Genomic DNA, 24757 nt, shown 5'->3' on the forward strand with positions numbered 1-24757 from the left:
ATAAACTGAGGTGACTGCGAGGCCCAGAATGAAGCTCTCAGATGTATAGGCTGAAAAGAGCATGGGGAAGCTGCAGAAAGCTAAAAGCTGTCCATAATAGAAGCCGAAGTGTTTCTTAAAGGTGGACCAAGATGAACAACCAGGAGGAGATAATCCTACACCTGAATTGCAATGAGACAACAAGTCCTGCTACAACTACTTTCCAGAATAACTGTGAGAGTTCATTGAGAAGTGAAGCCTTGAAAGGAGGAAGTAGTTGGTGAGACTCATATGCCTTATTCCTAACTTTTGGGCAATTCTGAATCTCTTCTGAAAGTACAGAACACTGGTATGCACAGGGTAGCAAAGATGTTAAAACCTAGGAGCAACTGAATGCAGAAACTGTGCTTGCAGCAAAGCCAAAGATAACAGAGATACAGAAACTGTAAATACACACAAGAACAAGAAACTAACAGATCAGTGATGTTTAAAAATAAGAACAGCCCTTGAGAAGTCTGTAAGTGCAACTTCAGACTTGGTAGCATGCAAAGTTACATGGCAAGTATAGAGAGCCAGGAGCCAAGGACACTGACAAGTCTATGCATATGACCTTTATATCCACAGATATGAGTACAGATATTCACAACTCAGTTTTGTGGATGCAGATACAAATTTTGTATTAAAAACTCTGCAAATGTGCTGATATTAGCTTTATATGTGCAGGTATCTGCAATCACAGATGCGGATGAAGATATCCATGGCTCAGTTTTTCAGATACAAATTTTTGTATCCCTGCAAGGCTCTAGAGTATACCAAAGAATGACAAGGCAGTTAACTAGTGAGAATTCTGTTGCTTCCAAGCACTCTGATACTAGTTACCTGCAGGAACACAGACCAAAAAGGGAGGAGAGGCTCTCAGAGTTTTATTTTTAACTACCTAGATAAGTATGTTAGCAATAAAGCGGTGGCTAGTTTTAGTATTCCCTGCTTTACATATTCAGTAACTGGGCTAAGAAATATCCTTATGAATCTGGTCCACAGGTCACCAGCCACTTGATAGACATCTCTCTCCTGAATATACTTTTTTATAAGCTTCATGTCAGCAAAGTAAGCCACTGGTTCTACAAGATTGTGAGTCACTTGAAGACAATCAGTATGTTTTACCAATCAAAAAACCCACACCACTTTGTTAGGAAATAGACAATCAACACATGACCACCTAAACAGCATGTTCCCCTGTGCCTTCCCCTATATGTGTTATGGTAAAAGCATATCAAGGACAGTTTTAAAAGCACCTACAGATCTAGGAGCCAAGACTTTCAAAGGGACTTGTACTCAAAGGTCCTTTATGTTCATCTGAAAGCTCCACAACTAAGCTATTTGGGGCAGGGCCTGTACCATTGTTTCTATTTGCACAGTGGCTAGCATGCTGTGGGCATTATCAGAAATAAAAGTTTCAGTGCTGAGTTTAAATTCTACTTAATAGCACTGTAATCCCCACATAATAGAGTATCTTTATATCTCATTTAATGGCTTCTGAAAGTAAATTACTTGGTAATTATTTGTTTCTATAAATGAATGAGAAGATTAAGACAGATTTTCTTTAAGTCCCATCTCTCAGACTCCAGGATCACAGTTTTAATTTTTTTTTAAAGTTTCTACCACAAATGATTCCAGAGAAAAGCTTGACCACGTGACATAATATAACCTGAAAACTCAAATCAGAACACAAAATTAATCGCAAAAGTAGTTTTAAATCATTATTTTAAATATAACCTCATGAGAAGTATTTTGGATTTGGGTGGTTTTTTGTTTTTGGAGACTAAGCTCATGGTTTTCAAACAGCTGGCCTGCCAATACTACAATCAGGCTCTGATACTGTAATCAACCATATGTATGTGCATAGACCTGAGCCTCTGTTAAGTCAGTAACAGCCCCACCCACATTCCTGCAATTGAGACTTTTTTTCTCTATATGAAAGATAATACTCAATTTCAGAACAAACAAGTAATATATAATGTGTTCCTAATACATCTCATTTTAAAAAGTTTCAAATAGAACAGACTGTAAGAAGCTTCTATTTACCTCTTGTAAAGGGCAATCCCATTGGTGGGAGTCTGTCAGCCTTGACAAAGGGGACTGAAGATGGACATCCTCTGACTTCGAGTTAGGTTTCTTCTTTGGTATGCGAAACTGGGAAATAGAGCATGTTACTTTCATATTCATTATGTATACAGGTCAAACCTGTCTAGTCTGGAACCCTTGGGACTGGACCAGTTCCAAATAAGAGAATTATCTGGTCCACAGTAGGTCAATATTGTAAGCAACATTACTAACACATTCACTGCTAACTGTACTGTTAGAGGACATTTGGGGGTAAATTAGAGTTAAGTAACAGCACAGAACACTGAGAGCTAGGACTGGTGGCTATAAACAAACTTTATGGGACCCACAGAAAACTTGGCCACACCCATAAAAAGTCAACATCTGGCTAACTAAAAATCATTCTGGACGACAGATGTTTCTGGATGAGAATGTTCTGGATTAGAGAAGTTCAACCTGTATTAAAATCAAATGATTCAACTCTCTACTGGTGCTGTGAATTCATGCATTCACACCCTTCAAGCCAAATTAAGAACATGGTGAGAAATACTGACTAACTTGAATTCGAACATAGTACTCTTTATGGTCCTCTATTCCTGGTTTATCCTTCTAATCACATTGGGCACTGGAAACTTGGTTTTAAATCTCAATAGACTAGAGAATGCGGAGCATAGGAATAAAGGAACTCCTGAATTAAGTTTATTAACTACTCCATGAATGTGCCTTTAGGACAGGGGTCTCCAAACTACGGCCCGCGAGGCCCTCTCATCCGGCCCGTGGAGACCTTTTTGTCTGGCCCCGCCTTCCGCATGCCGGTGTGACGAGGCGACCCCCGCCCGTCCCTGGGGCGCCGCCGAACGGGCCCTTCTTGCCGCGGGGGGGGGCCCTGTCAGGGGTGTGCGGCGTGTACTCACGCCGCGCCAGGGCAGGAGAAGCGGGCCGCTCCGCTGACAAGCAGCCGCGCGGCGGCAAACGGCGCAGGGGGCGGGGGTTAGCACGGGCGGCGTTCCCCCGCCCAGACTGACAGGGCAGCCGGCCAATCAGGGGGCAGGATGGGCGGTGGTGGTAACGCCCGCCCGGCGACATGCGGGGGAACGTGAACCCCGGCAGGAACTTTAAAAAGGTGACCCCTTCCGCCCGGGGGGGGGGGGGGAAGGAGTGAGCGGTGGCAAGCAGGAGGGGAGGACAGCGTGCAGAGGAAGGGGAGAGCAGGGGGAAAAGCCCCCCCCTTCTCAGGAGTCCAGACCCGACGGCCACCCAGACGGCAGGACCAGCCCCGGCGGGAGGGGTGGGCGTCTGGATATACGACCGTCAGCCTGACGGACGAATCAAAGGTGACCGCCCCACGGTGGGGGGAGGTAGAGGGTCACACGAGGAGGGAAAGGAAGCAGCCCAGGGCAGAACTCGTTAGAGTTGGCGGGCTGACGAGTGACGGCAGGAGCCCGGTCAGCCGGACCGGAGCCAGCTGGTTCCGTGTCCTTAGGGCCCTGGGCTGGGGCCCGTGAGTGAGGGTGGGCCCGGGCCCCCCTTTCTCTCCCCTTCAGCACTGGAGGGAGTGCATGGTCAGAGTACCGGCCGCGCTGCGACAGAGGGCGCAATAGGCAACTGAAATTCCCTGTCGTGAAAGCGGCCCCCGAACTGCTGTTTGATAGTTAATGCGGCCCTCGGGCTGAAAAGTTTGGAGACCCCTGCTTTAGGATAAAAACAGATGCACTCTCCACTTATAATTTCCTTAGGTCCTTTCTGATTCACTGACATCCAATTTCATCTTTCCATTAAGCTGGCATGCTAGGATTAACAGAAAGAAAACTACAATCTTCTAAGAAATCAACCTACATTCTCTAAAAAGAAAGGTTTAAAAACCCCCTCAAGAACAATTAAATCCCAAAACAATATTTCCGAGTTGACAATCAACATCTACATATCAAAAAGTACTCAGATAATACATGCTGGCATGTATTAACATTCTCAGCTTTAACAGAATGAAAACATCCTCTCACACATTAAAAAAAAATGCATGAGCTCCAAACATTCACAATTAAGCTTCTAAGATGAACATGAAAAAGGAAAATGAGCAAAGTTTAAAATCATCCATTATTTAACAAAAATGAAATTCAAAGTCCCATATCAGCTTCCTACTGAAATAAGCTTTTTGGACCTTGATATGCATGGTAAAATACTCATTTTAGATTTGTCTCCATTAGCCTAAAATTTGCCACTTATGGCAGCAATGGTGGAAACATTAGTGTAATCAAGTGGTGGCAGGAGCTATATTTTTAATCACTGTACTACCTAGCCCAGCTCTACACAGGGTTAGACAAAGTAGTTAAAAAGCTGAGTGCTATGGGTTCTTTGTCTCCAGCAGTGTATCCAGTGTTGCTGTCAGTAGTTGACTTGTGCTAGTGGGGGTAATACAGAAAAATTAAGGAGTAATAAAGGTTAACAGACAATTTCTGGTGTATTTTTGTGGACCATTACTCTGAATATAGATCTGTTCTTTGGCATAACAAGAATGTTCTTCTTTAGGACAAGAAGCAATGGACTTAAATTACAGCAAGGGAGGTTTAGGTTGGACATTAAGAAAAACTTCCTAACTGCCAGGGTGGTAAAACACTGGAATAAATTTCCTAGGGAGGTTGTGGAATCTCCATCACTGGAGATATTTAAAAGCAAGTTGCACATCTATCAGGGATGATCTAGAGCAGAGCTACTCCACTTTTGAAGTCCCCGAGGCCACAATGATACTCACAGCACATGTTGAGGGCCACAACTTAAGTGCAAATATATAAATGCAAATATATATGCAAATATATGAAAATAGCTTCTTTTACACCAACCAGCATGAATACAAAGCATTTCCCACAATACCCTGGCACTCTTGGCACCTCCTCCCTGAGGGCTAGAAATGCCGACACACTATACCAGTCTGTTCCATACAGCCCATCTGCTTGTGTCTTTCAGTGCTCACCCCAGCTGGGAGACGCCTCGCCATTGTGGAGCATGTTCCCAGTGGAGGCCATGTTGAAAGGATCCTACGCGTACGCCACATATTGAGCCCCGCGTAAACTCAAACTGCACCACCAGCTGCAAAAAAATGCAGCCCGGGTGTTGAGTAGCCCTGATATAGATGGTGCTTGGTCCTGCCCTGAAGGCAAGGGACTGGACTGGATGGCCTCTTGAGGTCTCTTCCAGTTCTCGTATTCTATTATTCTATAATAGTTGCAGAATCCAGCCCTAAAAAGAAGCCATGTGTAGTCTCAATGCCTTACAAAAGAGTGTATTGAATACAAAATAAAAAGTACTTTAATCTGTACTTAATTATTGTGTCTATATACTAACGTCTATATTAGCCTTGCACTTTGAATTTACCACTTCGCTATACATCACCTCTCCCTACCCAAATATGCCTCCATCGAGTAACGTATATTTATGCACATGAACATGCATAAATGAAGACTTAAATTGGCTCTCTGGGGATGGCAACCCAATAAAATGAACCTTGCAGGATTCATGATTGCAGTTTCTGGAATTTTTGCAAGAACATAATGCCAGGGATGAAGAATTTTCTTATAAACAATACAAAACTTACATTCAGATGACCTGACGTAGGAGTTTTTCCATTTCCTTCCATAACTGTCACTTCTGTAAATGGATATGGATACAAAATCAATTTAGTAATTTGTACTTCATTTGTTCAGAGTTTACAAACATTAGCCAATTAATTTTCTCAATACTCTTGGGACAGTTGGAGGTAAGCATCCCCAGGACTTAAAATAATTTACTTGCCTCTAACAAGGACAAAGCTTTTCCTGACCAATAGGGTTGGGTGGGGAGGTGGGAGACAAGACAATATTAACTACCCCAGAAGCTGAGTTTTCATTAAATAAAAGCTTTAGTCCAGAAAGGGCAAACTACAGCTGACCATCTATATCTAACTCATCAGACTCTTCAGTCTGGATCCTGAGCTCCCAGTAGGGAGTAGGGTCAGGATAGTTTTGTAGGAGGAGCCAATCAAACTTGTGAGCAGCACATCAAGCAGAGATTGCTAGTCCTTGGGCCTGTCCCCCTCCACTTCTCCTCCACTGTCCAGGAACCTAATCTCTCCCAGCTCCCTGGACGGCACAGTAAGTGCACTGCAAGCCACAATGCTCCAGGCGATGCAGCAGCAATTCTGGCCAAGCAGCTCCGCTGCAGCGTCGCTAACCCAGGCGCTCTAGATGGCACAGTCAGAGGGTAGCGAAGGTTCCTGGGAGGAAGGGAGCAGGGAGGTAGGATAAGAGGTGGGAATTTCCAGAAGGGGTGGTTATAGGCCAGGGCAGAGAAGGTTGGAGAGGGGGCAGCGGCCAGGCCACATCTGGCTGTTCGGGGAGACACAACTTCCCCTAGCCTTCCCTACCAGGCCCTCCATACAAGTTCCCTATCAGATGTGGCCCTCAGTCCTGAAGAATTCTTCCATCAACCCAGTGCTGTCTACACAAAGGGTTAAATCGGCTTGTCTAAGATGCTCAGCATAGTGGATTTTTCACATCCCTGAAAAATGTAGATGGGCCAACCTTTTTAGACGACCTTTTCACAGAGCCAGAGATAGAATCCAGTTTCCTAAGGCAGCATCCAATGGCCTTTAACATTAAATCATTGGGAACCAGCAACCTCCTAGTGCCAACTGTCTGATAAGAACCGAATATCTTCTTACTCATTTGTCAAGGTTTGTCACATAAGGTCTCTACTGACAGCCAGTGTCATTCTGGTCATCATAATCCTTGCAAAATGTATGTATGGATAATATGTAAGGAATTATTTATATATATTGAAAATTATGTTCTTGAGAATTGACTTGTCACCAGATAAACAAGTTTGTCTGCCTGGCTACATGTAAACTGAATACTGTATGAATTGGAAAGGATGTCTGACAATTTCATTTTCCAGTCCTCAAGTTTGTAGTTTCAGTGAAAGTTTCCTTGAACAGCCCAGCCCAGCCCAGTCCAGCCTCCTTTCCTGTCTCATCTGTCTCTCTCCCTCCCCTCTGCCCATCATGCTCTCCCACCCTACAGAGTCCCAATCCCAAGACTTGGTCTAGTCTTACTGCTGCCCCTGAGCCAGCTCTTTGTCCCAGTCTCTTGCCCAAACACTCCAAGTTCTTGCCCTGCACCATGGCTCCTCGTCAGATGTCTTACCTTCCTTTTCCTGCTACCCTTACTGGTTCCCCAGTCCCAGCTGTCAAATGGGGATAATACAATTTCCACTTCTCATCGGGGCATCGCACGGATTAATTCACACATGTACCAGGCACTCCGACTGGAGGGCAGCACCACAGGAAAGCTTGCACCAGACGGGAGCCCTGGCTCCAAGTGGTTCCGTGAGTCTCTAAGGCTTGGCTTTTGCCTCTCAGAGGCGCGATCTGTTTCTCAACTGGCTCGCCTCTCTCAGCGCCACCCTTCACCCGGACGGGACGCAGTTATCCCGGGATAGGCTTAGGCACCTTATACCAGAACCGCTCGCCCCTGCCGCCGGCACGCTGCTGCGTCCACACTGGCCAGGCGGGCTACCTCCCTGGCCCGACAGCAGACCCCCACCCCGCCGCGGCACAGGAAAGCCCGAGTCCCGGGGGGGGGGGTCGCCTCCAGCCCCGAACAGCCTGTGGAGGCTGCAGGGGACAGAGAGGGTCTCACAGGGCCCCTGCGCCACGGCCCTGCCGACGCCCCGCTCCCCTCCCGGGGCCGCGTCTCTGCCCCAGAGCCCGTGCACTGGCGCCAGGCTCCTCAGCGCAGGAGCCCCGGCGGGGCGCGGGCGCAGGGGGCCAATGGCCGGGGCCGGGCTGCACCCGCCGAGACCGGCACCGGGCCCCGCGCTGCTGCCTCCCGAGTGTCTCCCCCCCGCCGCTCGCTCACCCGGCCCGGCCCCGCCACCTCCTAGCTCCGCTCGCCGCCGCCGCCGCCGCCGCTCGCCCGGGTCCCCTGCCGGCCGCCAGCGCCTGCGCAGCTTCCCCGGCTACATCCGGGCCGGGCCCGGGCACCACCCCCAACAGCCCGGGACTTGCCGCGGCTGCCCCCTCCCGTCTCGGGGAGCGCAGAGTCCGCACAGAGACCTGCCCCCCCCCCCCCAGCCCCACAAGCACTGGCCCCAGCTACCTACCCCATAGCATAACCCCCCCTTCCCGCCCAAGCCTCCTCCCACTCCTAGCTAGCCCCACCGAACACCAGCCTCTTGCTCTTCACACCCCCCACCCCAAAGCGCCAGCGCATACCGCCCCCTCCCCGCTCCCATATAGCTCCAAAATGCTGGGTCTCACAGTGTGCCATAGCGTCACTGGCCCCACCAGATCTGGCCCCCCAAAGCCTCTCACACCACCCACGAGCTCTGCTGAATACCATCTTCTCACACTACCCCGCCTGCTCCCACCAGTTCCTGAGTTTACCCCCCTCAAAACTGGGTTTACTCATATCTTGCTGCTCTTTCTTTCAGTGTCACACGAATGCCCACATACTGTGTTCCTGTCCCCTTCAACAATTAAATACCCTACTTCCCTCAGAATGTAACCATCTTTTAATTTTAACTCTCATTATTGCAACACAGAGAAGAAATAAATTCTTGTTTTGCCTGGATTTCTAGTAAATCACCCCAAAGACACAGCACTCATAACTTAAGGAAACAGAGCAAATTAAAGGATGAGAGTTGGGCCTGCAACTTAAATACAAGTTCCCTAAAAAGCAATCTATCATTTAATTTTACTGAAATGTGGACCTAAGAAGCACATGGCATCAATAACAAGTCCTTCCCTATAGGAATTGAAACTCCTTGGGGAATTGATCAAGAAAACACACTCCAAATATATAACTGCTATCAAAAGTTCTCATATCTTGTCACTTACAATCAAGATCAAGAGAGAATATAAAGAGGCTGGAATTCAACCTTAACTGTACTTGAATTCATGAAGCTTTATTTTTCTGGGCCTCCTGTAGGGTCAGAAACTGCAAGTATCTTCTTCTGAATGTAGATCTATTGAAGTCACTGGGACACAGGTGTCCCTCCTTATGGCTCAGTGTCCATGGCTGGGATCTAATAAATTGCATTTCTGATTATAGCTTTCAGCAATTACTCACCCTATGAACTTTATGTTAGTACAGATGAGATATAAATGTTTTCAATGTTGTTTCTGAAAGCAAAATTACACACAGCCTTTGATGTGGTATTGAAAACAATATTTTCCTTCCTTCAGTAGAACTTAAACCATTTTTGTTTCAGGTCAGGGAAAGTACTTGCTGAAAACCAGTGCTGGCAACTGTTCAACTCAATATTGTACAAAAGGTTTTAATTTTTAGGCTAGCAGGGGGTCCATTCAAAGTCTTAGAATGATATTTTAGATCATAAATTGCAGACCTTTAACCCCCAGATATGTGACCTAACAGAACAGTTTTTGATACCTTTTACAGGCCCCAGTGGAAGTACATAACAAATAAGTGAAGTTAAAAGATTGAAATAACATAGGCGTCTGTTCTTTAAAAGAATTAAGTTTTCTCCAACCTCAGACTCAAGGTTTTGCTTTTCTAGTGACAACGAAATTTACAAGAAAAAGTGGTGAGACAAGTGGGGTTTGCTGAGATGGAGGTAAACTTGCATTTTAAACCTTGTAAAGGACAGTGTTGTTTATTTTGTTTTGCAGTAGTGCTCCAAACATGCTAGGTGCTGTACATAATATCACCAGAGATCTTACAGCTGACACTTATGTACTTTTGGGGGAAAGTGTAATTTTTCATTTGAATATATATCTTGACATCATTTAGTGTTTGTAAAAGATACATATTGACAGCACTGAATACTGCACTCCTATTTGTTTATATCCACAAAACATTGAAGCACAGACTGGAGCCCTTCATCACTATAAAGTTTTATTCTAGCACGCAGTGGTTATTGTAGTGAGACTACATTGATAGCCATCTAAAGTCACTGTTTTTTAAATCTATAGATGTTACAACAAAATCTTTTTTTCCAACTAACAGGTTTATAATTTTCAATTTGTTTTTCATCAAAGAAGTTGTAAGTATAAATGACTGTAAATTGCTTCAAAACTTTATAGTTAGCATCCTGGCTGCATTTTGGGGGGAAGCGAGTTGGGGAGGGCTGTGGAGAAATGTCACCACCGCCACCACAACAACAAAAAAAGACTCATTAATATGTTATCATTTCATAAAAACAGAATCCCAACACAGAGCTGAATGAAATCACCGGTAGCACTTCCCAGTGCCCTAAAGTAAATGTGGATGTAAGTATATGTTTCAAGTTACAGTTACAGGATTTAATGTGGTATCCTATAAATCTCTTTTTTGGAGGGGGGGTTGAAATTTAAAGAATAATAATGTAGTCTGGAATAGGGGAGGGGGAAGTGCTGTGTACCACTAGGCTTTGATCCTGGGGTTATTTTGGATAGATGGCAGTCTGCTAGCTAGCAGTTAGGGCTGGCACTAGGGGGCTTAGGGAGCCAGGATGTACCCTGGCCCCAGTCTCCATAGCCACTGTGAACAACTGAAACAGCCGCCTGCCACATAGTGACTGCTGGAGCTGAAGCCAGATATTTGTGGAGGCCTGGTAATATTATATTTACATATTCATTATCTGCATAATAAATATTCAAATATGCAGATAAAATGTTGCTACTCCACCAAAAGTTTGTGAATGAGTTTTCTGGTCTGCGATATAAAAAAGGTTGGGAACCACTGTGCTAGGGAACAGTTTTCTCCTAGTTCGAGACTCTGCCATCACTTTATTCTGTGTAGTCTCTTACCCTGACACCTACCTTCAACTACCTCCCACTGTATCCTGTTAAGGAACAGACATCCATGTATTCAGCTCCTCCTATAGAAAACTTAGGGCTTGTCTCCATTTATGCTGTGGAGATCGATCTCTCGGGGTTTGATTTAGCAAGTCTAGTAAGGGCCCACTAAACTGCCTGGCCCTGCACTTCAGAAGGATGTGCAGTTTAGGGCAGCTTGGAAGAGTAGCTAGAGGACTAACACCAGCAGCAGTGAGTGACCCAGCCCGCCCCATTTGGCCTTTCCCCTCTGGTGTCATGCAAGGGATGGGGCAGAACCTGGAAAGAGGTTGGGTGGACCTGGGATTTGGTGGGGGAGGAGGTAAAATGGGGGCAGAGCAGGGATAGAAATAAGTACAGCAGGTGCAGAGTCTTGTAAGAAGCGGTGAAGTACAGGTGCATTGGGGATGGGTCACTAACTGCTCCCAGTGCCAGGCCCCCTGGTAATCCATAGACTCCTCAGAACCCCACATTCCCCTGAAGTGCGGGGCTGGGCGGTTGCCTGGTCTGTCCTATGGACAGGATGGCTCTGAAAATATAAACCAAGCACTGATGGAGCTTGGCCCATGTTCCTGAATATTGGTGGAGCACAGGCACCACAGGCCCATATAATTAGTCTCCTGTGCTCAGTGGTGCAGGAGCCAAATTAGCAATCAGCATCACCCAAAAGTGCCACAGTAGTGTAACTTCATTGTTTCATTTACTATTTTTATAGGTGTATATATTAGTCACACAGAACATATTATTATTTTACCAACTACAACTGATTAATAATATATTAAAAGCATCCTGACTGATTAATGACTTAAGACTGGTTAATAATTAAATTGCAGAGTGTTTTAATACTATATGCTGCAAAGAGCTGCAGGGGAGACATTAAAGAGCCACTTGTAGCCACTCTGGCTACATCTACATTGGCATGATCTTGCGCAAATACTCTTTAACGCAAGAGGGGACTGGACAAGATGACCTCTCGAGGTCCCTTCCAGTCCTAGTATCTTATGATTCTGACCTAGGCCATTTTGACAGGCTCTTGTCTAACCTGTTCTTTAAAACTTCTCACTTGTATTTAAATCAGTTCTCCGTGCACAGTTTTATTCAAATCATTTATCAAAGTTAAAATTAGTGTACAGAGACAGAAAACAAAAAAAGAAATTGTTTAATGGCCATGGAAGTTCTGGGTCAGCAGCTCTTTTTGCTGCTAGCACAGAATTGTCAAAGTACTATTGCAGCTGTATTGAAGGGCTAGATTGCACTCATCCACTTATACAAAAGGGAGGAGACAGACAGAAAAATGGAAAACAGTATAGAGCTTAAAAACATTAAGCTGTACACAAAGCCTAAAAGTACATCAAACTCTTTATGTTGCAATTGAGTCATTACTGTAAAAGGCAATAAAAAGTACACTACCTAAAAAAGAGGTTCTCAATTTTTTTTCAGTCTTAAAATAGATTTTCTTGTGGACTTTCTCCCATTCCATTAATGACTTGTGTATTACTTTGTCTATTCTTGATCCAGTAAACTCTTTTTGGCAATTATCACAATTGTCTGTGGCAAAATAGATAATGTGATTTAGAAACTAGAAGTCAGGGAGTAGCCAGTTCATTGAAAACTAGCAAATGACCTGTGTGTAGTACATCTGCCACAATTTGAGTATCAGTGGCCTAAGAAATTATGTTTAAAAAATAAAGTCTAGTTGATTTCATCTGTTTTATTTGTAGAAATTGCAAATGGAGCAGGAGTTAAGCTTCAGGAAGCTAGTAGAGAGTTCAGAGTGTCCAGAGCAACTGAAATATGACTTCAACAAAAATGGGGAACTGAAGCATCTAGATACCAATGAACCCTTTGTCTTTAATTATTATAAAAATGCACATGAGCGAAATCATAAACGCTATCAAATTCTGGGGCATCTCATTACACGGTATGTTTATGAACTCCTGGAAAGAGTCTGCAAGCTGCAGAAAGTCAACATCCCAACCGATGCTTCAGAAGATGAACCTAGAAGTTTTTTTTTCATGAGCGAAAAAGCATTAACTAATTCCACGAGCCTAATTGTGCTCCTACAAGACCGTGGAGTCTTTCGGGCTGGTCAGTGGGGGCAGAAGACCATAATCCATGAGGGCCTGGACCAAGGAACTCAACTACCATTCATTAAAGTGGCCCTTCAGTGCTATGGAGGAGTTATTGTTTTAAATCCCAATGACAATTTCATTGATCTGAAGATAGAAGAGGAGTGGTTAAGCTTATCCATCAAGGAAGAATCTTCCTCTGTAAAGTCCTCCTGGTGGATCCCGAAGAGGTGCAGCAGTAGCCCCGAAGAGCACACCATTTACGTTTGGGATCATTTTATTTCAAAGAGTGCAGCCAAGAATGTGGCCTTTATTGCCCATGGATATGGAGGCTTGGTTTTCATCAACCTGCTCATGCAAAGAACATGGGAAGTGATGAGTAAAGTGTATTCTGTAGCATTTATTGACTCCATGCACCACACATTACACCAGGCAAGAGATAATCCACAAGTGCAAGAATGGATACAGAAACATTGCCGTGAATGGATAACAAACAGTAAACCTCTAGATAGGCCCACAGGTTGCCTTGTAAAAGTGGACTGTCCTACAGTCTCTGCTGGGACTGAAAAATACATTTTAGCACCATCCTCTGCCTTACAGGCCATTTTCAAGTACCTGAAGAGCATGCTGAAAGCTAAGAATGCAATAGCTTTTTCTCGTTCTCCTATTATAACAAGAAGCAGCACAAATAAGAAGAATGGCAATACATAAAAATGCTGAAGTATTTTTTAGGACTGTTTTCCCTCTTCAAAACCACTACCTGGAAGCTTGAAACTGAAGCAGCTATGTTATTTTCCTTGCATTGCTCAATTATTTATGGCCATAAGGCTGGTTTTGGGTTTCCAATTTTTATTGCTGTTGACAAACCAATCAGGAGAACACAAAGTTATCACTAAACATTAGAAAAGTTTTCATTTTGAAAGCTAATTCTTGCAGTTTAAAAAAAACGCATGTGAGCTTTAAAACTGAGCTCATGTTATTCCTGCAGTTTAAAATGGTACATAGTCAAAGTGTTAAGTCACAAATTACAATCTATGCTAGGGATGTAAATGAGTAGTTGAGTATACGATTAACCAATAAGTCTACACTTATCAGTTAATCTTCTTAATTACTTGCATTTCTCCCACTCCCTGCTGTATCAGAGGCAGCAAGTGGGGGGGAGGGGAGCAGGAGTCAGTGCTCCCCCCAGCACCAGCTATGTGGTGTCACCTCCCCTTCATCTCCCCCCCACCCACCCCTGAGACACCAGCGCAGGAGGGGGTACCAAGGGAGGCTCCCATAAAGTATGTGCTTCGCAGCAGCAGCAGCAGCCGCCCCTATCCATGGGAGTGCAAGGTTGGACGTGCCATGGACAGAGGCTGGGGTCCCTAGCAGCGGTCCATGGCCAGGCCGGATTGCTGCAGGCAGAGACTGCTTTGAGGCAGCCTTCTCCTGCTCTCCTCCCCTGTGCAGCAGCCTCTGTCCATGGCAAGCTCAGGCAGCCTGAGAACAGGAGTTGCTGCCATTGTATCAGAAGCAGCAGTGCAGGATGGAAGGGGACTTCCTGGGAGTGGGGCTGGGTTGAACTGGCTGTGGGCCCTGTACCTGGGGACTTCAGAATTGTCAAGAAACAGCCAAGATTTCATGCCATTACTCAACTATACAGTTGCTTGATAGGATAAATTTGATCCTCTGTATTATACATAGACTAGAAATGTTACCTAAGTGTCACTTCATTGAAACCAGAGAGACTATTCTAGTAATTAATTTGGCCTTATTTAACAACTTTTCAGACTGAATGATTGCTGTGAAAATAGTGTGGTGTAGTTACCTCAATTAACTCAAATTTTAAAAAAACAACACTTTACCTAGAAAGCAAACTGATCAATTGTTTGCATTCTGTTCCTATTAAGAATAATATTAAGTGATCAGAAAGCAGAACACATCCATGCTTTAATGTAATTTGTTCAGTCACCAATGCCACTTGGAAAGCACCATATTATAACCATCAGGTATACTGTGCATTTCAAAAATCACTTGTGTTGAATACAAATAAATGTTCTATTTACAAGAACATGACAAAATGTCTGTCTTCTAAGGATGACCAATATGATCTTAAAGATGAATTCACTAGTTTTGCTCATATCAAATCAATATTTTAAATTCCTTGGTAGAGAAGGTCGTATTTGGGAACATTCTTGGGATCAATAGGACTTCGTACTATGAGCTTTCCACGCATTGCTCCACGGTAAAGCACTTCAATCAAATCTATGAAGTCTTGCTTTGTTTTAAAGCTTCCCACAAATTTAGTGTGATCTGGAGACCTATGTAATAGATAAAGACAGTATTACTGTAAATGCTCATTAAACTTTTTAAAGACACAAATCTTATACAACACAAAGAAGATTTTGATTTACTCCTTATTGCAAGAACCACTTTGGTATGGTATATGAAAAGTCAAAAGAAAAGGCAATATAGGAGTTACTGAGACCAGGCCCCTAAAACCTAGAAAAATGCTATGTGACCAAAAATTTAACATGGAGAACAGATTCTAGCATGACATTATACTGCATATAATCTGTGAAATGTATCAAACAGGTTTTTTTACACAGTACAAAATGAGAGGGTATTTCAAAATGAAAGGCACAGTTCAGCATCTTGACTCATTTATTACTTGGTATTCTCTCTTTTAATATTCATGCAATCACTGGCAAAGGAAAATATAATTTTCTCAAGCCAGCTCATAAGTATACACAGGTAGAGACTATGCTAATGATGGCAAACAAGAGAATGTCAGGTAAAGTCACGTACCCATAATCCACTTTCATGTGTTGTCCATTGAAGAAAAAGACAGTTGATGGAATATAACTGATGTCAAAATACTGGGTGTACACTGGCACCTTGTTCACATCCACCAAGTAAATGGCTGCCATTTTACTTAGGTCATGAGATGTCTTTGCAAGCTTTAGAAATTAAGAAAAACATGATAAATCAGATTTTAACATGAGTAGGAAAAATATGCCAAGTATAAAAGCACAGCTGTAATTGCTAACCTTTTTTTTAATTAAGGGAAGAGTCAGAATTAGTGAAAGACAGATCTTTATCTTTAAATTTTTTATTTTATAACTAATTCATAATTGGGTTACTGCTTTTATTTTTTTCCCCAATATCCTGTTTTGGTCACTGAAAGGAAGCAAAGACCTCTGTCATGGCAATTAATTATCAGTTGGAAAAATGCTTGTCATGCAAAAACATCATGGATATTTTAACATTACTGAGTTTTAAATATAATTATTAGTCCATCTTTTTTCAAATGTAAGCAGCATTGACTACTGTTCTTAACATGAGACCTACTGTATATGTAATTTAATTCTATGGCACCAAATGTGTATGTAAAGAATAGCATAGCATCAATGAAAGGTTTTTAAAAATTGCTCTTACAATATCATCCAGTTGCAGGCAAACAGGATCATCATTTTTCCCGAATCGAAGAACCAAAACTTTCTCAGCTACATTTTTTATTGCCTGATCCACTTCCTTTTTACTGGTTAGACTGGGCAGCAGGAAGCTCATCTTGATAGAAAATGACTCCAGACATCAAAAACTGTATCTAATTATTAAAAGAAATACTGTCAATATTGGTAAATCTGCCCCCATACCACACATGCAAAAAATAGTTGATTTGATAATGACCCCCAACTGTTTGTTTAAGCCAATCTAATCTACTAGGATATCTTTTTGTAAGGGCCAATGGAGAAACATACCACTCCAAAATACTAAAACTTAAATTTTAATACACAGCGCAGCTTTCTGCAAAAGAGAACAGCTTACTTACATACGTGTCTACTACTATATCATGGGCCTAGAGAATTGCACATAGTCTTAAAGATAATCAATTTTTAAAATATCATAAAAAGTTGTATGCACTAACATGCAACTGTTTGAGATTTAAGACCTATTAGATCAGTCAGTACAGCTCCTTACCAACGAAGAAGTGCCTTCTTCAGCACATTTTCTAGCTCTTTGTCTAGCCTAAAATAACTTATGTACAGGAGTAGCAATCATTTCCTTTACAGTACATCTTACTCAGAAAAAAAGTTATTTCCCCCGATAATCAGCCTGAAGGGTCTTTTTCCTTAATCTCATTATTATATCCCCATGTACACCACGTACATAATCTCTCTACTTCACTGAAGCTTACACCAGTCAATATTTCTTGACTCTTCTCTAACGACCTCTCCCACTAGCCAGGCTTTGCTGTTCTGCTCCTTTAAATGCTTCCTCATGTCAGGCTTTCCAGATAATTTCTGCATCTGACGAAGTGGGTCTTTGCCCACGAAAGCTTATGCTCCTACACTTCAGTTAGTCTACAAGGTGCCGCAGGACTCCTCGCTGCTTTTGCAGATTCAGACTAACACGGCTCCACCCTCTGACAGATAATTTCTGTTGCTCTGCTCAGAAGGCCTCCCAAGCTGCCTGTGCGGATCTGGTGCCCAACAAAGGGAGGAATGAGATTCCGGCTGCAAGCACCGCAGAGAAAGGGGGTTTCACTGTCCCGTGGGCTTGAAGCCTTTTCAGGAGGGGTAGGAGGGATATTGACACCTGCTTCTTCCCCACTTGAGCCCCTGCACCAGCAGCCTCCCTCCACCACGACCCACTGCTGCCACCCCGGCACCTGCCCCGACCCCCAGCAGCCTCCTTGCCTTGCGGCAGAAGCTCGGACTCGGGCAGCGCTGTGGGACCCGGGGGAAGGTAGGAACCTAGATGTGCAGCCGCAGAACCCTGAGGAGCTGGACGGGAAAACACCGCGCACCTGGTGGAGAAACGGACGCATCCGACGCTTCCAGGATGGAACCGCGCACGCGCAAATCCCACCCTCTGATTGGCCACAAGCCGCGGCGCGTCATAGCGGCGAGAAATCAGGCGCGGCCGCTTGGATGAGTTTTTTTTAATCTTTTCCGCGTGAGCTGGCGGTGCGGCCGACACGGAGAATCCTCCGGCTGGAAGCGGAAGCGCGGCGCGTCGGCGGGTTCTCGAGGTGGGACTAGGACGGAGGAAAGGGCGCGAGGGACGTTTGACGCATGGTGCGTAGAGCCCAGCAGAACCGACGAGAGGCTCCCCCAGGGCCTGCAGCGACGTTGGGCTCGCGGGGCGGGGGGTGGGGCAGACACCGAACCGGCCGCTCGTTTGCTTTCTGAGTGGGGGGAGGGGAGCGTATAAAGCGGCTGCGGCCTAGTCCTGAGACCGACCCTGGGGGCTTTAGGGGAAATCATCTGCACTGAGGAATTTCCGGCAATGCCAGAGACGTGCTGTGAGATGTAAGGGTTCTATGTAATGGCTAAGCGTGGTGGGTTAAAAAGCATTTTTCCTGCGTTTTTCCAGGAGAATGGACAGTAAGTTGTTCATTTCAAACGGTCACTTTATTGCAGAGCTGCCTACAACTTGAGTTTCTGTACCTGTGTTAAACACGACATTCCGGAATTATTTGTACAAGTAAGACAGTTTTGCTTCTGAGAGACCTAGCACTGTTGAAAAGTGGTGGGTGTTTCCCGTCTTTTAAAAATAATAAAAATAATGTTTCTGTGTTCTTTAACGAGGCTCTTCTAAAAGGATTTGTGGAGCTTTCAGCAAAAGCGAGCCAGTAGCAGATACGCACAATATTGAACAAGCATAGAGGTAATGTGTCTTTCTTGGGGGGAAAAACGTGGGTCAAATCTTTGCTTGATTTAAATCACTGGAGCCATGTCACATTAGATTACTTGAAGCTGGGTCCCATATATTTTTTCTTAATGTATGTTCTCTCTTGTGCATTTTGAATTTTTGTACCTTAATGTCATATTTAACATATATAACTTGTTAAAGTCTCAGTTGGTTTTTTAATGTTCTGTGAATGAAATCTTTTTATTTTACTGTTCTGTAAACTGGCTTATGTCCTTTGCTTCAGTGTTATAAAATATTAACAGATTTATTGTGAGTTGTCCAACTTCCTCCTCTCTGTCTTTTTATAAACTTGAACTTCTGCTGCAGTCAGTCACAATATCTCAGAACAATGGCACATTTACAGAATATTTTGTTTTGTTAATTTGTTGCCTGTTTGGGTTGGTACTTTTGTTGTTTTGAGAAACTAGGTTTAATTTTGTTTCTTTTCAGATAGGGTCACGTAAATTCCAGGTAGTATAGTAAATAAAGATTATAGCAAGTTTGGTTTTTTTTAGTGTGTAACTTATTTTGGTTTGTAATTTGTTCAATTATTTTACATTTAACTCTGTAATATGTTAATTGGGTTTACTTAAGAGAGTGGTCATGGGGAAAAAAGATAAAAAGAGCTTAGTTTTTGCTTCCCTGATTTTGTTATATTTTAAAATTATAAGCATTAGTGATATCAGATTTCTAGAAAGACTACTAAAAAAGCAGAATGTGTTGTGCTTCTGTGCATGTATCTGTAAAAGCATCATGTGTGGTGACTTGCATGCTTCCATCACAAAGCTTCCTAGTTATTAATTGCATATAAGAAGGATTGCAGTAAGAGGATTAGAACATATTTAAGTAGTTTAACATGGAATTATACATACCGCTGATTTACTACTGTTTCCTCTAGTAGCAACATCAACTTTATTTTCCTTTAGAGACATCAAAATTCTGATTTGATTTTTACTATCATATAAAGTTCTAAGAGGTAACTTCATGTTAGTCTAAAGATAAAAGATGGGAAGCATTTTGAGTTTCTCACATCTGTGCCTAATGATTTTGTTTTGTCTTGTTACCATTTTTGCAGATAACTGTTTGGACACACCACCTGAAGATGATGTTTTTTAATATGCTTCTGAGAAACATTGTGAGACATTCTGTTTTTCCGGTTGCTATGCAGAAGGGGACAAAAAAAGATTTGTTTTTAACAACTCCTCAGAAGCCTTTTCCGTGTAGAACACTGATTTTATCTCCTACCCCAAAGAAGCAGTTTTCATCCAACCCCACTGAGAAGCTAGATTTGGATGGGTGGAAAAATGTCATGAAATCTGGAATGCAAGAGGAAGTTAGTGAGACATCTGAGAGTGAGAAGGATTCCACTTTAGCTGCTACAAGGGAACTTGTGGAGATGTGGAGGCTAGCTGGAGTATTTGTTCCAGAAAATATCAGTGAAGAGGAGTTAAAGACCCTTATGGAATGTTCCACTAAATCATCCAAAAAGAAGTATTTAAAATTCTTAGCTTGCAAAGAAAAACTGAAGAAAGCTAGTAAAGCAAAGCAGGAAAAGCGAAGGGAAGCAAAGATGGAAAGGCTGGAAAAGGCTAAAGAAAATGGTACTAGTGAGATGAAGAATACTTTCTTATTGAAGTTTTGGTCCAGGAGTTTTGATAAGGTATATAACTGGAGGACTGCTCAGGCTATGATCTTTGGCCAGCCTTTAGTATTTGATATGGCTTATGAAAATTATATGTCACGTAGAGAAATGGAGAACACAGTAAATCAGCTAATGGAGACTGAAGGGTGGAATCGAAGAGCTGTAGATCCATTCCATTTACATTACTGTAATCTCAAAGTAGATAGCCCGTATCATAAAGAATTTGTCAAGAGGTATGGAGAGGCATGGGACAATCTACTTGTGACTGTTACAGAACAGTCCCACACAGATGTCTTTCCAAGAGACAAGCTCATCTACTTAACTGCTGACTCGCCTAATGTAATGAAGACATTTGAACATGATAAAATTTATATAGTTGGATCAATGGTTGACAGGAGTATACAGACTGGACTCTCTCTTGCCCATGCAAAACGCTTGAAATTAACAACTCAACGTCTTCCACTCGAGAGGTACTTGCAGTGGGAAATGGGTGCCAAAAATCTCACAATAGATCAAATGATTCGTATTTTATTAACTTTGAAAGACACTGGAGATTGGATGGAGGCTCTGAAATTTGTTCCAAAAAGAAAATACAAAGCTTTTTCAGATGAATCTGTATATTCAAAGTATAAAACTAACACACAGAGTAGAACAAAGATTTTTGAATTTAACGGTAGTCAGGAAAGGGTAAAGAATCCCTTTGCATCCTCCAGGAATTCTCTGCAAAGGCAGAAAAAATTGGTGGGTAACTGAAGAATCTTAAGGGAAAATTATGCTGCTAATAGACTGAAGCTTCCATTGACTTAAGTGCAAATTAGATGTGTAACTGAAGAGCAGAAGAGTAACTAGAAAGAACTGCTACCTGATAAAAGCTTTTGATGACCTTGGTATTGTAGCTATTTAAACAGAGGCTTAAAAAGACTGAGGGGGGAAGTGGAAATCCATGTAAGGAAAATCTATGATACTTAAATCTACAAATTGCACCATCAGAAAGTGTAATTAAATTTAATACTGTGGTGGTGGATACAACTTATTTTAAAGCCTTACTTGTTCAACACCAAATGCTGTAGTGTGCTTCATTAGTGGCAATGACTGTTAAAGCTACAGATTAACATATTTCCCACCTTTAAAAAGTCTTTAAATATTGAAGTTCTAGTTATCCATTGCCCGAGAGCAGTGAGAATGGGACAAACTTCCTACCTTGCCTACAACTGTTTAAACAGAAGTGTTATGACTTGAATGAGGGGACGAGTATACTTTTTACACTGCAATGAGGTCAAAAGTTAAATGTGAGGCCTGTTTACCTCCATATTTTAAACTGGATATCTTGATAGATGTGACTGAAGAAGATAATACTGATCAAAAGAATATAACTGTCTTATTGGTTCCTGCATCTTTAAAAATACAAATTAGAATCTATCTTAAAAAGCTACTGAGAGTAGAATCTATGAAGGACTATAAATGTTGGAATAATGAACATCATTGTCCCTATTTTAGGGTAAATCTGTACTGTGGAGCTATTTTGGGATACTGGAAGTAGCTATTTTGATGTAGCCTGTTATTTTGAAATAGATTTCAAAATAATGGACAGCTTATTCTGACATCCCGGTAACCCTCATTTCATGAGGGTTAAGGGGAATTTCGGAATAGAGAGTAATTTCAAAATTTGGCACTGTGTACACAATGCAAAATTACAAAATAAGCTATTTCAAAATGATCTCAAAATAAACTATGGAATTTGCATAGTGCAAATTGTGTAGCTTATTTTGAACTAAGGATGCTGTGTAGATGCACCCTTAGAGACTTAGAAAATCATGAGCAACACTGTAATTCCCAAAGCTATATGATGCACCTAAGAGAGATAAGGAGAGCAAGACCTAAAACAAACCTTCAGCAGGGTAAGGAAGAGCCACCTAATCCAGCCAAGAGTTGCTGACTAAACTAGTATATGATAAGCCCCACTCCTGTCTCCGAGAGATGCCTGGGTCAATTGAGCAATCCATAAACCAGGAGCTCAGATGGGGGAGAGGGCTGGAGGTGTAGTGATCCTGTAGTTAGATCACTCAGTTGAGATGGGAGGGAAATTAACTTAGGTTCCACACATTTCCTCCCCCCCTCGCAAGGAGAAAGTACTTGTACAGGAATGTACTCTAACCCAGGGGTTCTCAAACTTTTTGATACCGTGACTCCCTAAAATGCTCATTGAATTTTTGTGACTCCCCCCTCCACCAAAGTCATTAAGAAAAAAAAGGGGGGGGAGCCAAAGTTAAGCCCCCCCCCCCAAAAAATCCCCACTCACGATTGACTCACCCCTCCTGCAGTCACTGTGCTGCAGGAAAACTGCCGGTGCCACGCTCTGCAGCTGTGGGAGGGAAGTGCACTTCTGTAATTACTGGAAGTGGCATGAAGAACACCAGGAAAGCCGGCAGCTGCAACCCCCTGTAAGTTGGTCGCAACCCCCACTTTGAGAAACACTGCTCTAACCATTGAGCTGTAGGATAATCATATATGGGGTGCCCTCAATCTTCTGTACTCTGTATTAGGGATGTGAATGAGTAATTGGTTACACATAATCATCACCCTTACTGGATGATGCTTACCAGTAACCAGTTACCCAGTGCTCCGTGGCTATTCCAGCCCTGCCCCCAGGCATCCCCACGAGCAGGCAGGCATGGGGACTGAACTGAGCATGTCCCTCGGTGTGGCAAACACTGTGCTACAGAGACAGTTCTATTTTTCTCAGACCCAAAAATTATTCAATTATTTATCCACTGCAGAACAGTTAGAGGGCCAGAGAGCAGTGGGACATCATTTTCAAATCTTATCGAAACTATTGCTGCTTCAGACCTGTGTGTAAGCTTTGAAATCTTGCCTCTTTTTCATCAAGAAGCTGGTCCAATGAAAGAGCTCACCCTTCTTGTCTTTAATGTTGTCACCAACACAGGTACAATATCGCAACAGTCAACTTAAATGTACTTGTATATTTTTATAAGTAATGTAAAATTATTTGATCTTTTTCAGTTAGTGGATCTCTGGTTTTCAGAGATTTTTACTGTGTTCAGGAGAGCATATGATGTACAATCAATGTCACCATTACTGTATCTGTTCCCTTATCTTTTACCTGGTAGAGGAAAGAGACACTTATCAACTGACTGACTATCAACATCAGTTTAATCAGTTTTAAGAAATTTGTGGTTCTACAATTAGCTTAATTATCCACTGGTGTTTATGGTTTTAAATAATGTTTTCTTACTTCTAATATTTAAAACTGACTAGATTTGATGTTGATGGTCCTTTTTGTTTTACTCTGTATTTAAAAAAATGAAAAAGAATAGAATACAGGCAGTCCCCGAGTTACGTGGATCCGACTTATGTCCTCCCGGGGCGAGAAAAGCTGCTCTGCGTCTCCCTGGTCTGCTGGGGGGGGGGGGGGGGTGTGCAGCTAGTGCCCCCTCCCCCCCCAGCAGACCAGGCTTTTCTGCACACGACGCCTGGGGTAGAGCAGCTGGGGCGCTGCTCCTCGGCACTACTGGACCAACCCGGCAGCACCCCCGCTGCTCTGCCCCAGGCGTCCCCAAGTCAGCCGCTGGTCAGCTTCAGCAGCGGCTGACTACAGGAAGCCTGAGGCAGAGTTGCTCTGCCCCCGGCTTCCTGGAATCAGCCGCTGATCAGTTTCAGCAGCAGCTGACTTGGGGATGCCTGGGATTCTTAAGTTGAATCTGTATGTAAGTCAGAACTGGCATCCAGATTCAGCCGCTGTTGAAACTGATCAGTTTCAGCAGCGGCTGAATCTGGACGCCAGTTCCGACTTACATACAGATTCAACTTAAGAACAAACCTACAGTCCCTATCTTGTACGTAATCCGGGGACTGCCTGTATATGCAAGCAGAAATGCTTCACCTGGTAAAAGAACAGGAGCAGGGATCAAACTGAGGCCTTTTACATCAGATCTGGCCTGCCTAACACTTCCATCCATTGCATGGACTGCATCTGGCCATTTTCTATTTGTCCTGCTGCCTATGCCATCAAATTTTTAGGTAGTGAGTCAGGTAGCAGGTAATATGAAGACTGTCTCTGTAATATCCTGATACCATTGTAGCTACAACATTCAATGATAGTTCAGGACCTGTGTGCCATCCCTTGTAACAGCATGCTTCTGGCTCTGTTGTTAATAGGGTTGCCCGGTATCCGGTATTCAACTGGACAGTCTGTTTTTTGTGCCCCCTGTCCAGTAAAAAATAAATAAATCAGAAAATATTGGAAATGTGCAATGTCTGGTATTTTCTGCTTTTCTGGCTGGGTGCCTGATGGAAGCCTGGCAACAGCGGTGGAGGGAGTGGCTGGGGAGGCAGGGCCATGAGCGGTGCTGGGAGCCCTCAGCTCATCTAGTTGTGTGAGGAAGCCTGGTGGGGGTGGGGGCAGTGCTCCTATTCTTTAACACAACTTAAGCCTAGCTCTCCTGCCCATTATTGTATTCA

General features: G+C 43.2%; 4 protein-coding genes across 14 annotated transcripts in view; 2 read left to right on the forward strand and 2 right to left on the reverse strand.

Annotated features, from left to right (window-relative positions):
- Window positions 1-9047, reverse strand: part of SENP7 (SUMO specific peptidase 7) — an 88881-nt gene extending 79834 nt beyond the window's left edge. For 3 of the 6 annotated variants that reach the window (XR_012897467.2, XM_075907679.2, XM_075907651.2), the window contains exons 1-3: window positions 7971-8105; window positions 5672-5724; window positions 2065-2172 (exon numbers count right to left, since the gene is read on the reverse strand). Coding sequence is in view for 5 of the 6 variants with exons in the window: in XM_075907679.2 (XP_075763794.2) it covers window positions 2065-2172; window positions 5672-5713 (150 nt within the window). In the remaining variant the exon portion in view is untranslated. Of the gene's footprint in view, window positions 1-2064; window positions 2173-5671; window positions 5725-7256; window positions 7945-7970; window positions 8106-8950 lie in introns of those variants that run through there. The other 3 variants (XM_075907664.2, XM_075907687.2, XM_006130713.5) reach the window with 3 other exon arrangements.
- A 39-nt stretch (window positions 9048-9086) lies between these two features.
- On the forward strand, window positions 9087-14206 carry LOC102450897 (putative protein ARB2BP). 2 transcript variants are annotated; one of them, XM_014577303.4, is made up of 3 exons: window positions 9087-9687; window positions 10277-10342; window positions 12610-14206. In XM_014577303.4, exons 1-3 carry the CDS (start codon window positions 9682-9684, stop codon window positions 13666-13668), a joined length of 1131 nt encoding a protein of 376 aa, XP_014432789.2. In that variant the 5' UTR covers window positions 9087-9681; the 3' UTR covers window positions 13669-14206. The 2 variants fall into 2 exon arrangements, with proteins under 2 accessions (XP_014432789.2, XP_089629052.1); XM_089772926.1 differs by lacking the exon at window positions 9087-9687 and adding an exon at window positions 10074-10116 and having other exon boundaries at window positions 12610-14199.
- A 661-nt stretch (window positions 14207-14867) lies between these two features.
- TXNL4B (thioredoxin like 4B) lies at window positions 14868-17867 on the reverse strand. Of its 5 annotated transcripts, none has more exons than XM_006130719.5 (4): window positions 17750-17867; window positions 16378-16546; window positions 15748-15899; window positions 14868-15260 (listed from the first exon to the last, which is right to left on the reverse strand). In XM_006130719.5, the coding sequence occupies exons 2-4, from the start codon at window positions 16507-16509 to the stop codon at window positions 15095-15097; spliced, it is 450 nt and encodes a 149-aa protein (XP_006130781.1). In that variant the 5' UTR covers window positions 16510-16546; window positions 17750-17867; the 3' UTR covers window positions 14868-15094. The 5 variants fall into 5 exon arrangements, with proteins under 5 accessions (XP_006130781.1, XP_006130780.1, XP_006130783.1 ...); XM_006130718.5 differs by having other exon boundaries at window positions 17640-17776; XM_006130721.5 differs by lacking the exon at window positions 17750-17867 and adding an exon at window positions 17138-17581.
- A 10-nt stretch (window positions 17868-17877) lies between these two features.
- On the forward strand, window positions 17878-22551 carry TRMT10C (tRNA methyltransferase 10C, mitochondrial RNase P subunit). The gene is given in 3 exon segments (XM_006130723.5): window positions 17878-18020; window positions 19712-21016; window positions 21018-22551. Coding segments are annotated over 3 exon segments (1332 nt in total). The 5' UTR covers window positions 17878-18017; the 3' UTR covers window positions 21042-22551.
- Window positions 22552-24757: the final 2206 nt, after the last annotated feature.

This window comes from Pelodiscus sinensis, chromosome 1 (assembly GCF_052426305.1).
Source record: "Pelodiscus sinensis isolate ZL-2025 chromosome 1, ASM5242630v1, whole genome shotgun sequence".
NCBI classification, from domain to species: domain Eukaryota; kingdom Metazoa; phylum Chordata; order Testudines; family Trionychidae; genus Pelodiscus; species Pelodiscus sinensis.

Coding starts and splice junctions, on each gene's coding strand:
- TXNL4B (XM_006130719.5), bottom strand. CDS start 16,509: ATGAGCTTCCTGCTGCCCAGTCTAACCAGTAAAAAGGAAGTGGATCAG. Junction 15,900..16,377: donor GCCTGCAACTGGATGATATT/GTAAGAGCAATT, acceptor TAATTTCTAAAG/CTTGCAAAGACATCTCATGA. Junction 15,261..15,747: donor CACATGAAAGTGGATTATGG/GTACGTGACTTT, acceptor TCTATTACATAG/GTCTCCAGATCACACTAAAT.
- LOC102450897 (XM_014577303.4), top strand. Junction 10,343..12,609: donor GCCCTAAAGTAAATGTGGAT/GTAAGTATATGT, acceptor TTTTATTTGTAG/AAATTGCAAATGGAGCAGGA.